The 14,580-nt window shown below is 36.9% G+C and overlaps 1 protein-coding gene across 1 annotated transcript in view; it reads right to left on the bottom strand.

Annotated features, from left to right (window-relative positions):
• The window catches only part of stim2b (stromal interaction molecule 2b), a 69,485-nt gene that overhangs the window by 9,047 nt on the left and 45,858 nt on the right, over positions 1-14,580 (bottom strand). Inside the window, exons 3-9 of the mRNA XM_073835823.1 lie at positions 11,704-11,815; positions 6,708-6,819; positions 5,773-5,888; positions 3,517-3,694; positions 2,941-3,118; positions 580-741; positions 41-141 (exon numbers count right to left, since the gene is read on the bottom strand). Coding sequence (XP_073691924.1) covers positions 41-141; positions 580-741; positions 2,941-3,118; positions 3,517-3,694; positions 5,773-5,888; positions 6,708-6,819; positions 11,704-11,815 — 959 coding nt within the window. The remainder of the gene's footprint in view (positions 1-40; positions 142-579; positions 742-2,940; positions 3,119-3,516; positions 3,695-5,772; positions 5,889-6,707; positions 6,820-11,703; positions 11,816-14,580) is intronic.

The raw sequence follows: 14,580 nt of genomic DNA, 5'->3' as shown, positions 1-14,580 counted from the left end.
GTGGTTAACCATTAGCAAGTGCATGTGTATGTGTGCTTACTTAGCCTCAAGTATTTTGTGGTCTACTTCATCCAGCGATGAGCTGTGTGCAACATGGAGAGTACCAAACACAGAGTTCCTCTTCTTCTTGATCTTTTCAGCCTGAAATTTACACAACATGAACACAGTGATGCTGCATGGAAATGCACCAGTCGGCTCATATGTGATCTGCACATTTGTTGTACTGAACGCAAGCTCATCTGACTGCTAATTGCTTTAGCTTAACTGCTGATGACTCATTCTAGATGCAAATAACAAACATCTAAACAAACCATGTAGTTAAAAAGTAATTTAACCACATCATTAGAAATCTAAATTAGCAGGGGAAAGTTTCGGCTTTGTTTTTGTTAGTCGCTGACAGAGAAAGAGAACGAGATGTTTGCTTAGGTAGATTAAAACTTTTAATGTATAATAGTTTGTTAAGTAAATATTTTATACACTCAAAGAAGTAATAACTATTTGGGCCGAAACTTTGGTAAATCTGTTGGTAAAACAAGCATTTGATACCATGGCAGGATGCGTGAACAATAAATCACTCACCTCGTCCTTTGCGACCGTAAGCTGCATCTCAGCATGCTGTTTTTTAATGTTGTAGTATTGCACTTCCACCTCATGTGTGAGCTGAAGCCACATCTGCAGGGCTTCTGGCACCGACCAATCTGAGTGCATCTCCTTCTCTGCTCTCTTCAGTGCCATTCGCACCTGGAAATACCCAACAAACACATATACTCTTTGAAACTTGGAATCGCAGCTTGAGGAAAGATACACCCATCTAGTGGTGTATTTACAGAAAAGGGCTGTTGTGAGGAAAGGCAATAGAAATGCAATGATATTTATTATATGCAATGATATTTGTAATTATAGTTATCTCTATAGATATTGTTCTTGTGTGAACATGTCTTTAAAGTGCCACAATAATATGTAAAATGGCAAACTATACAAAAGTTTACATACACAGTTGAATTGTTAAAAATGACCCTGATCAAAAGTTCTTAACACTGTGTTGTTACATGAATGATCCACAGCTGTTTTTTTTTTGTTTTTTGTTTTTTGTTTAGTGATAGTTGTTCACGAGTCCCTTGTTTGTCCTGAATAGTTAAACTGCCCATTGTTCTTCAGAAAAATCCGCCAAGTCCCACAAATTCTTTGGTTTTTTAGCATTTTTGTGTATTTGAACTCTTTCCAACAATGACTGTATGATTTTGAGATCCATCTTTTCACATTGAGGAAAACTGAGGGACTCATATGCAACTATTACAGAAGGTTCAAACGCTCACTGATGCTCCAGAAAGAAAAACAATGCATTAAGAGTCAGGGGTGTAAACTTTTGAACAAAATGAATAAGTGTAAATGTTTTCTTATTTTGCCTAAATGTGACTCTGGACCACAAAACCAGTCATAAGGTTAAATTTTACAAAACTGAGATGTATACATCATATGAAAGCTCAATAGATAAGCTTTCTACTGATGTATGGTTTGTTAGGATAGGACAATATTTGACCGAGATACAACTATTTGAAAATCTGGAATCTGAGGGTGCAAAAAAAAATCTAAATTCTGAGAAAATCACCTTTAAAGTTGTCCAAATTAAGTTCTTAACAATGCATATTGCTAATCAAAAATTACATTTTGATATATTTATAATAGGAATTTTACAAAAAATATTCATGGAACATGATCTTTACTTAATTTCCTAATGATTTTTGGCATAAAAGAAAAATCAATAATTTTGACCCATACAATGTATTTTTATGGCTATTGCTACAAATATACCCCAGCGACTTAAGACTGGTTTTGTGGTCCAAGGTCACAAATATCATATTTTTTTCATTTAGTACTGCCCTTCAGATGCTACAGACAGTACTTACGTGTTTTCCAGAATACAAAATAAGTTGAACTTAAACTGATCTTCAAATTCCAAAAGTTTTTACCCCCCCAGATTAATGCATTGTGTTTCCTTCTAGAGCATCGGTGAGCGTTTGAGCCTTCTGTAGTAGTTGCATATGAGTCCCTCAGTTGTCCTCAGTGTGAAAAGATGGATCTCAAAATTATACAGTCATTGTTGGGTTCAAATACACAATAAATGCTGAAAATCTGTGGGAATTTGTGGGACCTGAAAGATTTTTCTGAAGAACAGCGAACAGTTTAATATTTCAGGACAAAAAGGGACAAGGGACTCATGAACAACTATCACTAAAAAAATTATCACACAAAAAAAGGTAACCACACAGTATTAAGAATCAAGTGCATGAAAACTTTTGAACAGGGTAATTTTTAAATTCAACTATTATTTTCTCTTGTGGAATATATATATATAAACATCTTTTATGTGAAATATCTTATTCAGGTCAGCACTAAATAAAAAATAACATGCATTTTGTATGATCCCTGTTATTTTGGTAAAATAATTAACATTTTGCAAATTCTCCAAGGTGTATGTAAACTTTTGACTTCAACTGCAAGTGCAATGTTAAGTTTGCTTAGAGAAAACTTACAATTATACTTGTAGTGTAAAAAATATTAAACTACCAGTCTACTGAGAGTATTCTTCTCTATGTACTTTCATAAAGTAAAACAAAAATAGATTAGAACTATGTAACTGGTCAACTGACTAAATATATAAAAAAAACTAGTTGTGCACTCAAGGTTTACTACTGCTACACGTGAAGCATCGTATATATAGAATACTTAATTATTCTATTCTTAAGTATATCTCAATCAAAACATTAAGTACAAGTATAGGCCAAACATACTTTTGTGTATACTTGTCAGCATAAGCCAAGTAGACAAAGTATACTCTCTTATTTTTAGTTTAAAAGAAGCATACTGATAGCAAACTTGACACAACAGCATTTCTTTTTTGGAATGGTTACTCTATGAAGGATTTATATCGGTTCCTACCTGCACTAGTTCCTCCTCTGCGTACTTGAGTCTGCTGAGTTCACATTCAGCGCCCTCTCGCAGCTCTCGCAGTCTGCTGGCTTCTCTCTTTGCTCCAGTGATCTCGTCACGCATCTTCTGCTCCAGGTTCTGCTTCTCCACCGCCACTGTGCGGTTCTCCTCCTGAGCCTTTTCCAGCCTGATGAAACCAAACAGAAATTTAAGACACATCTGAATCTAGTGTGTTGCAATTTGAAATAATAATAAACTGTCATGTTGTCCCTCGTGTTGTTCCAAACCTATATGACTATAAAACAAAGACATTTCCATGAGAGTTGCATGGACAACTTATATGGTACTTTTGGTCATATTGGAGCAAGTATCTCCTTTTTGTGTTCAACAAAGAAAGTCAGGCGGAGTGAGTAAATGATAACAATTTTCTTTTTAGGATGAACTCTTCCCTTGAGGGTACTTACAGAAGAGCTTAATGAGCCTTCTCATAACAAGAAATGAAACTGATGTTGTACACATGATAGAATAAGACAGAATATCCCATGTTCTTATTCTCTCTCACTGTTTATTTGCTTTCTCTCTCACCGGCTCTGTAGTTCGATCAGGCTCTGTTCAGCATTCTGTAGACTCTCCAGATCTTTCATCATCTGGGAGATGTGAACTTTAGACGACTTGTTCTGTATGTACGCAAACCAGCAGCCTCCCACACCAATGATGATTGAAATCATCAAAACAAAGTCTTTCAGCCAGTGATGGTGTGGACCTGGAGGAAGAAGAAAGAAAAACAGAGCATTTACACCCACTAAGTAAGTATTTCAATGAAAGAAATACTTCTATACAACAGCTTTTTGTCAAAAACTGTCAAACATTATAATAAAGTCAGGGAGCTGTTAAACAGTGTTGGGGCAGTGTTATAATGCATTACAAGTAACTTCAGTTACGTATTTAGATTACTTTGTCCAAGTAACTAGTAAAGTAACGCAAACACATTCATTTTTAATTTACAAGAACAATTATATGTTATTATATTATTATATTATACAATTATACAATTTCTAAATTACTTTTTCCCCTAGTTATTTATTAAAAGCTCTCCTGTCCCTATGTTGAGAGAAATCTGGAGTAAGATGTTACTTTAATTCTAGAATAAATGTGAACATGCATTAAATCATCTCACTCATAAAAAAAAAAAACTGATTAATTATGAAAGGAATACAAACAGTGACATGCAACTTAGAATGTAATGCAAACCTGCAATAATTAAATATGTTAAATATTATAAATATTTGTTATGTATTTAATCCCATTTTATTAACAAGTGCCTTTGCTTCAAAGACAGAATATCCCATGTTCTTATTCTCTCTCACAGTTTATTTGCTTTCTCTCTCGGCGGCTCTGTAGTTCTATCAGGCTCTGTTCAGCATTCTGTAGACTCTCCAGATCTTTCATCATCTGGGAGATGTGCAACCATACTAATAAGCAAAAATTACTCAAAATAAAAGTAACATTTGTTTTTCTTTTTCTTTTTTATTGCTAAAGAGTGTTGAACTTCCTTCTTCTGTGGTCTACTGTACAGACGTGAATTTATTTTTCCTTCAGCCTGAGGCTTTTGGTGTGAAAGGGCTTTTACATTTGCCAAAAATAGAACTTTTTAAATGAAAAACAAAACAAGCAAACCCTGCCCAGATTTGAAAAGTAACGCAAAAGTAATGTAACGCATTACTTTCCGTAAAAAGTAACTAAGTAACGTAATTAGTTACTTTTTAGGAAGTAACTCAATATTGTAATGCATTACTTTTAAAAGTAACTTTTCAGCAATGCTGTTAAATACTGTAACCAGATCAAAGCCAATGAGTCATTTCGACCCACTTTGAGAATGAATCAACTGATTCATTGAAAAGATATGACTCAAAAAGAACAATTCATTAATGAACTGGACATCACAGTTTCTCTCAGGAACGTGCCTGTTTTGGTCTGTTACTCAATGCTTTTACATTTTTTAAATGTGTTTTATGCTCATGAAGACTGTATTTGTGACCCTGGACCACAAAACCAGGCTTAAGTAGCACAGCAATAGCCAAAAATACATTGTATGGGTCAAAATGATGATTTTTTTTTTTTTTTTATGGCAAAAATCATTGGGATATTAAGTAAAGATCATGTTCCATTAAGATATTTAGTAAATTTCCTACCGTAAATATATCAAAACATAATTTTTGAACTTAATTTGGACAACTTTAAAGGCGATTTTCTCTTTTTCTTTTTTTTTTGCACCCTCAGATTACAGATTTTCTAATAGTTCTTGAACAGACAGATGATGAATCTCGATTTCAAAAAACTGACTCTTATGATTGGTTTTGTGGTCCAGGATCACATTTATGTTATCAAAAGTACAATAAAATAAATTGCAATCATGTGAAATATAGAGTATTGTGAATTTAAAACACCTGTTTTCTATTTTAATATACTTTAAAATGTAATTTATTCCTGTGATGACAAAGCTAAATTTTTAGCAGTTATTAAATTGGCCATTTAGCAGTCATTAGTTTTCAGTGTCTTATGAGTGTCTTATTTAAATGCTGTTTTACAATGTAAAGCCACTTTTGATCAATTTGAATGAGTATTAATCTTAAAATGTTACTGACACAAACTTTTGAATGGTAGTCAAGTCTCATTAATTTGAATTGCTCTGAAAAAAGTAACATTAATTGCAACATCATAGTACATTATTTGTGTTCCAAAGAAGCAAAGTCATTTGAAACAACATAAATTTGGGGCTGAACTATCCCCTTACAAGAACAATTAAACAAGTCTTATTCCAGCTTATGCGAATACACTTACGTAGTGGAGGTCCAAATAGCACTGCATCCAACGCTTTTAGATTTAATTTCTGTTTATGTCGTTGGTCTAATATCTTTAGCTGCATTGACATAAACGTCGGTTCATTGGCCGCTATTCTGTAACAGAAAGGAAAAAGTGTAAGAATAAGTCAACATCACACAAAATCAACCAGTTTCTACTGACAATAAATATATTAGTTTGTGATTTCAAACTTTACTTTGAAATGTTAGGTCTTTTAATAAAGCTCTCTGAAATGTCTATGAAAATCACTGTATCGTCTCGTAATCGTGATATTAATTGGTATGTATGAAGGGCATTCTATGTGACTGTGTGTGTGCATGAATGGCAAGTTCAAGCTCAAAGGACTAATTTTAAGAAGCGAGTACTAGATGACTGAAAGATCACATGTGCTGCCACACACATACTAAGCATAGCTGCAGGTGAAAGGTGATCTGCTGCTGTGACATCATTTCATGAGTCATGGAGAAGTGGCTGTGAGGGGAAACTCAACACCCTAAACCTTTCTTTACCCCCAATGCTCACGCAGGCCTTTACTGTCTGTGTACTGACACATCATCACCACTAGAGGGAAGCACTGCTATTAAAAACTGACATTTGGTGTTTTTTTTCATGTTTTTTTTTTTTGTTTGTTTGTTTTATGGTCTTAAAAAAGTATTTATTAACAGTGTTAAAGACACATAATTTTACTTTTATAGAGACAAGTAAGATACTTGTAGCTTCTACTAGTTTCAGCTCTAGTTTCATTTCCCTATTAGGTTCTATCACACATTAACGTAAGTGTTGCTTAACAAATAATGCATAAAAGAAAAAAGTTTGTGTGAGAATGTAATAGGTTTAGGAGTAGGAGTATTAAAGCAATGCAAGTCAATGGGAAAGTTCAAGATGAATAGTCAAAAGTGTTTGATTGTATTTACCGAGGTAGCGTGTTGCCGTCTACTTTAAAATCTCGGAAGTTTTTTTCGTACTGAGGAAGCTCCACTGAATCTTTCAGCCACTGGACTGCATCCTCCAGTGTCCAATTGTGCACTAAGAAAGGGGAGGGAGAAAAAGAGACAGATAAAAAAAAACAGCATATTTTAACATATTGTAATGATGAATTTGTAATTCTTGAACATGTTTTGAACACAAAACTATATATATACACTACTAGTCAAAAGTTTTTGAACAGTAATATTTTTAATGTTTTTAAAGAAGTCTCTTCTGCCCTCCAAGCCTGCATTTATTTGATTTAAAATCCAGCAAAAGCAGGACTACTGTAAAATATTTTTACTATTTTAAACAACTGCCTTCTATTTTAATACACTTTAAAATATAATTTATTCCTGTGATCAACTCCACATTTTCAGCATCATTACTCCAGTCTTCAGTGTCACATGATCATTCTACACTAGAATCATTTTACTAAGCTGATTTGCTGTCCAAGAAACATTTATTACTAGTGGTAGTATCAGTATTTAAAAAAGTTGAGTACATTTGTTTCAAGATTTTCAAGATTGATGAAGAGAAAAATCCAAAAATCTGCATTTATCTGAAATATTGTACACTAGACCATTTAAAAGCTTGGAGTCGGAAGATTTTTATTTCAGATAAATGCTGTTCTTCTGAACTTTATATTCATCAAAGAAACCTGAAAAAAGGAATTCTACTGTTTTCAACATAATCATAATAAAAGTGTTTTTGAGCAGCAAATCAGCACATTAGAATGATTTCTGATAGAAATCATCAATAGAAATGAGTTATTTTAAATAATCAAAATATTTCAAAATTGTTTTTTTGCTGTACTTTGAATCAAATAAATGCAGGCTTGGTAAGCAGAAGAGACTTCTTTAAAAACATTTAACAAAAACATTCTTTAAAAATGTTACCGTTCAAAAACTTTTGACTGATAGTGTATAATAAACTGTGCAAATCAATAATCTCAATGTATCTCCTGTACTCTCCTAAAGACTGAGTATGTACTAAATGTACTAAATAACATTGAGCTTAAATCAATACAAAACTGTAATAACAAACCAATTATAAAAAGAGCAACATTCAAATTAACAATAAACAGATGTTACTAATTTGTATTAGCTGAAATGACCTTTTCCAAAACTAAAGTTTAATTACTAAACTTACATAAAAATGGTTTAGTCAGGCTTTTTAAACGTACTTCCTGACCCTACAGGAGAACCTGAGTTCAGTTCACACAATGGTTTCAATTTCCATCTGACTAGATCTTAAAGCTTTAGAAAAACCTACTCACTCAAATCGTTATGGTGATAATATAATTTGTAATGAAAAAATAGCCTTGAATGCAAAATAGAAGCATTAGACTTAGACTTTAGAACCCCACTGTACAGTAAATTTACTGCCACATCTTAGGTTGAACCTGGCACACAAATACTACCTAAAAACACAAACATATCTCTACCACTAAACCCAACAATAACTCTAACCTATACTAAAAATCAGAGGAAAATGATAGATGAATAACAAGATGGAAGAAACACCTAACCCTGGTTGTAAGCAAAACTGATATTTTCTTTAAAGTTATCCCTAAATTCTGATTGCTGGTATGGAATAATGTTGCAGGATCAAAAATGATGTTGCTGTAGGAACATGTTGTACTTGGTAAAATCACGTTCACCATGTTCAGTCAACCTGGAAAAGTTGACATCAAGAGAACAGGGTGATTCTTCTCAGGTGTTGTACAAAGAGTTGTAGAGGTGACCACTTTTGACAATGAGATGGATTTCTTAGGTATAAACAACATCAACTGGCAATCAATAATAACTGACTCATGTGTGTATATATGTGTGTGTTATATAATATCTACACAACAAGGCGCCCCAGTGTCTTCTCAGATTACATCTCCTGATGCCTGATGCTGTAAAATGACATCACTCCATAACAAAGGCTCAATGGTTAACGCACAATCTTAGTTTAGAGTTGTCTGTGTAAGCCTGTTCATTTCAGTGACATCACCCCATTTAGATATCTAATGACATCACTACTAGAAAACCCCAAGACCAAACACAAATTCACTTCCTGGAGACTGAATGTGCTGAATGTGTTCCATTAATCTACATATTAGTGTTTATTCCAGTGATCAAAGGAAAAAATTTAGCATCATTACACCAGTTTTCAGTGTCACATGATCTTTAGCTTTTGTAACATTATACTCTATTCCATTCAAAAGCTTGGAGTCAGCACATACTGTATATTGAAAAAAATATATAGAAATTAATACTTTTATTTAGTAAGGATGCTTGAATTTGGTTAAATGTGATGATAAAGACATTTATAATGTTACAAAAGATTTCTATTTCAGATAAATGCTGATCTTCTGAACTTTCTATTCATCAAAGAAACCTGAAAAAAAACCTACTCAGTTGTTTTCAACATAGTTCCCCTTCAGTCATTTCACTACGACGTTACATATGGGAACTCGCTTGAGAGTCCAATCATCTCTGAGCCTTATTCAAAAGGCCAATGAAAATTGGCGAGTGGCATTTGCATGCCAAGCCACGCCCCGTACATACGGGTATATAAGATGGCGGCATGCAGCCAGTCATTCAGATTTTTGCTTCGGAGCCATCTCGCTCGAGCCTGATAAAGAAAAAAAAAAAAAGCCCTGCGACCTTCTGCACTTCAGCGTGGCCCCGTTGAGCTGCCAGAGCAGTACGCTTCCCTGCCAGCCAGGCTGAGCGTCTCCTTTGGTGCTCCACAGGAGGAAGAGATGTCTGTCGCAGCATCAGAGGGAGAGTCTGAGGGTGAGGCTGACATCTCGGCTATGCTCCTCCGGGCTGCCAGGGGGATCGGTTTGGAGGTACCTCAGGTGCCTCCGGCCGATCCTTCTAGGCTGGATGATTGGTTCCTGGGGAGGGCACACAGCTGGCCTCCGGGGCTCAAGTACGCCTTTCCCCCAGTGAGCCTCCTTGCACAGACCCTGTGCAAGATCAGGGAGGACGAGAAGGTCTTGTTGGTTGCGCCACATTGGCCCACCCGGACCTGGTTCCCAGAACTCATTTCCCTCGCGGCAGCCCCTCCCTGGAAGATCCCCTTGAGGAAAGACCTTCTTTCTCAGGGAATGGGCATAATTTGGCACCCGCGCCCCGACCTATGGAACCTGCATGTCTGGCTCCTGGACGGGAGGCGTCAGAACTCGCCAGCCTTTCCCAGGCCGTGATAAATACCATCACTCAGTCCCGAGCCCCCTCTATGAGGCAGGCTTACGCTCTGAGGTGAGGTCTGTTCGTTGACTGGTGTTCCTCTCGAGGAGAGGATCCACAGAGATGGCTCATGGCGCCTCACTAGCAGACATCTGTAGAGCTGCGGGCTGGGCGACACCTAATACCTTTGCTAGGTTCTACAACCTCCGCGTAGAGGCCGTATCCTCCCGTGTCTTAACATAAAGACTTCAGGTGAGCGGGAGAACGGCTGGTATCGGCTTGCTGCGCCATTCCCACGTGGATCCGTGCGCCATTTTCCCAGAATGTTCCCTCCGGCGAACCCTGGGTCCTCCATGCCCCGCAGTCAGGCCTAGATGCGGAGTAGTCGATGACTGCGATCCTGCCTGGGTCTCCTTCGCCCCGCAGGTTGTGGCTATATTTTTCAATATTCCAGCGGAGAAGACCACTGTTTCCCTCGTATATCCCTAAAAAACTTATGGATATATTGTATTATTCTCGTTTCCACATGTAGAGTTTATAGCATGTGCTCCGCCCCCCCAACCCCTGCTTCAGTACAACTGGCATCCCTGTAGGGCCCCCTTGAATTGGCCCTCAGGGCGTTGGGAAGGTTACGTTACAATTTCCATCTGCTGGCACGACCGCCTGTCAGCACGTGGGGTTGTGCATAACGCGGCGTCAGGGTCGTGGCCTGTTCCATAGGGTCTGTTCCCATATGTAACGTCGTAGTGAAACGACTGAAGGGGAACGTCTAGGTTACGAAGGTAACCCTCGTTCCTTGAAGGAGGGAATGGAGACGTTACATCCCCTGCCACGACCCTAGCGTCGCGCTGACGCCGGCTCAATCCGGCTCCTCAGCAAAAACCTGAATGACTGGCTGCATGCCGCCATCTTATATACCCCTATGTATGGGGCGTGGCTTGGCATGCAAATGCCACTCGCCAATTTTCATTGGCCTTTTGAATTACGCTCAGCGATGATTGGACTCTCAAGCGAGTTCCCATATGTAACGTCTCCATTCTCTCCTTCAGGGAACAAGGGTTACCTTCGTAACCTAGACGTTTTTTGAGAAGCAAATCGGAATATTAGATTAGTAATGATGAACTTACATTTTAAAATATATTCAAATAGAAAATTGTTATTTTAAATAGTAAAAAATATTTCAAAACTTTACTGTTTTTGCTGTACTTTGGATCAAATAAATGCAGGCTTGGTGAGCAGAAGTGTCTTCTTTAAAAATCTTACTGTTCAAAAACTTTTGACTGTTAGTGTATTTTGTATTTTTTTAAAGTAATTAATACTTTTGTTCAGCAAGGATGCATTAAATTGATCAAAAACTATAATAAAGATGCTTGTAATATTACAAAATAGTTCTACTTCCAATATGCTGTTCTTGCTATTCTTTAAAGCATGGAAGCATTTTAAAAATATGTATTAAAATAGAAAACAATTTCAAATTGAAATAATATTATACAATATAATTTACTTGTCCTTTCTGGTCTTGTCTTGACTTGACTAGTTTAGCACATATCCTGCTCAGCATTTTCAAATTATTCCTGTTTTTCGCTCTCACATGTACTGTAAATAATATGAAACTGCCCCACCTATTAACACCAGCGAAATACATCTACCACAGTATAAACAGTATAAATCTCTACAGGTGGACACTTTTTTTCTGTCACACAATGCAGTAGGCTATACGCCACCCAGCCCATGTTTTCTGTCCATCTTTCTTTACCTTCTGATATTTTCCAGCCCTTCCACAGCTCCTCGACCGTGATGTGCTGGTCCTCTCGGTGAAGATTACTGTGTTTATTGGTCTGGTGCTGCTTCATGTCCTCTATGATAAACTAGAGAAGAACAACAGGATAACATCACCGCTCAAACCACAGGAAAATGACTTCTTACGAATTAGTTCATGCCATATCATGGTTTCTTTGGCTTCAGGTGACAAGCGACTATCAGAGGGTTTACTGGTTTTAAAAATACCTTTTAATAGAATGCAAATATTTTTATGCAAAAAAAGACACAAGAGAAACATCACATTTGAATATCATATCACCTTACATGACATTAATTGATTTTGCAGATGCTTTTAACCAAAGTGATTAATCATTTGTGACATTTGCACAATAACATTTGCAGAGCCAAAATGCAGTTTCAAAAGATGACCTGAAGAACACATAACTACAGCAGAGTTTTATTGCTCAATAAAGCTATTAGAAAATGACAAGCATATTCTAGATAAGCGTGAAGCTCTCTGTGGTCATATCTGTGTATCTCCCTGTGCTTCTGCATGTCTGTGTGCTGCGCATACAGTGCCTTGCGAAAGTATTCATACCCCTTCATTTTTTCACATTTTGTTATGTTGAACTGTTCACAGAAGCATGTAGTCTCCGTTACCCTTAATGGAAGAAGTTTGAAACAACCACGACTCTTCCTAGAGCTGGCCTCCTGGCCAAACTGAGCAATTGATGGAGAGGCATTGGCTAGAGTGATGACCAAAAACTTGATGGTCACTCTAGTTGAGCTCCATGATCATATATGCAGATAGGAGAAACTTACAGAAGGACAAACACCACTGAAACACTCCATGGATCTGGGCTTTATGGTGGTGTGGTAATACTAAATCCTCTCTTCAGTGAAGATACATGAAAACACACTTGGAATTTGCAAAAGAAGCATCTAAAGGACTCTCAAACTTTAAGAATCAAGATTCTTTGGTCTGACGAACCTCAATTCTAAGCATCATGTTTAAAGGAATCCAGCCACTGCTCATTACCTGCAAAATGCCATCCCAAAAGTAAAGTGTGCTGGTAGCAGCCTCATGCTGTGGGGCTGTTTTGCAGTGGCAGGGAATGAAGGACTCATCAGAGTAGAAGAAAAGCTCAATGCACCAAAATATGGAGATAGCCTTAATGAAAACCCAGTCAAGAAGAGCATTTAGAACCTCACACTGGGCATAAGGTTCACCTTACAACAGGACAATGAACCTAAGCACACAGCAAGATTGGCTTATAGACAACTCTGTGAATGTCCTTGAGTGGCCCAGGCAGAGAATGGGCTTGAACCCAATCAAACATTTTGAGAAACCTGAAAATGTCTGCCAGAACTCATCCAAGCTGACAGAGCTTCAGAAGAATGGTAGATAATTGCCAAATGTTGATGTGCAAATCTTGTTGCATCATATCCAAACAGACTTGAGGCTGTAAAGGTGCTTCAGCTAAGTACTGAGTTAAGGGTATGAAAACTTATGAGATGTACTTATTTCAGTTTTTTTATTTTAAATAAATTAATGAAGTTATGTCAATTCTTTTGCTTTCCCTGCTGAAAAAAACAGCATATGCTGGTTTTGGTAGGTTTATGCTGGTCCTTTGCTGGTTTATGCTGGTCCTTGACCAGCAACATGACTAGCATAAACCAGCAAAGGACCAGCATAAACCAGCTAAAACCAGCATCCCAGCACCAAAACCTACCTAACCAGCATATGCTGTTTTTTTCAGCAGGGTTGGCATTATGTTGCATGGAGTGTATATTGATGTGGAAGAAAACATAATTTAAAACAGTTTAACATAATGCAGCAACATAACAAAAAGTGAAAAAAATGAAGGGGTATGAATACTTTTGCAACGCACTGTACACTGTAAAAATGTCATTTTGTTAAACACCGGTTTGTTTGTCCCTTCTGTTTATGAATGTTGCTATGCTCACATATTCATATCTAACAAATGAGAGACAAGACATCTTTAAAGTCTTGTAGGCTTATTTAGCAACTCTCTCTCCCTCTCACACACACACACACACACTCAGGAATCTGCTGTGTCCTGAAAGAGGACACCAACTTTCAGTGGCTGTAAGAAGGAGAAATTCTTGGGCCTCTTCTCGAAACACTTCTTGAGCCCAGGAGCACCTGCCATGACCAGAAACAATCCTTAAAACACGTCACATCTTCACTAACCGTACAAGTATACTAAAAAGACTTATTTAAAATTAAAGAGAGTTGAGTAGCATAAAACAGGAAAGTGTAACGAGAAAATAAACTGTATCTTCACTTTCAATCTTGAGGTTGCGAACCTGAAGGAAATGGTGAGAGCCACAAGTGACGTCTATACGAGTTTAGCATGGACAAACCAGAAGACTTGCATGAGGATTTTACTATTATTTTAACAGGCTGATAGCAACTTTTCGTAATTTTTGTACAATTAAGAACTTGTTTACTTTCAGCTGCGATAAACTGTAAAAAAAGAAATCAGGAAGTAAGTGATCCATGCATGTCTGGTGCATTGTGGGATTTACACTTTTGAGTAGTATCAGTTTGCATAAAAGAAGGAAACTTCCACTTCATCAGATAAGTGTGTGTGAGAATGAAGAGAACATGTGAAACCGTCATTCAAACCTCTCTCTCACACACACACACACACACACACACACACACACACACACACACACACACACACACACACACACACACACAACTTCCAACACCTGAACTATTCAAAAACAGTTAATGTTCAAGTCAATGATCAAATAGATTAATTTAGTAGATTTAGATTAGTCGATAGACATTTAATATCCATTAAATATACATATACAGTATAACAATAATATACTAATA

The sequence above is a fragment of the Garra rufa genome, chromosome 3, assembly GCF_049309525.1.
Source record: "Garra rufa chromosome 3, GarRuf1.0, whole genome shotgun sequence".
NCBI classification, from domain to species: Eukaryota; Metazoa; Chordata; class Actinopteri; order Cypriniformes; family Cyprinidae; genus Garra; species Garra rufa.
This window is presented reverse-complemented; position numbering and strand designations above follow the sequence as displayed.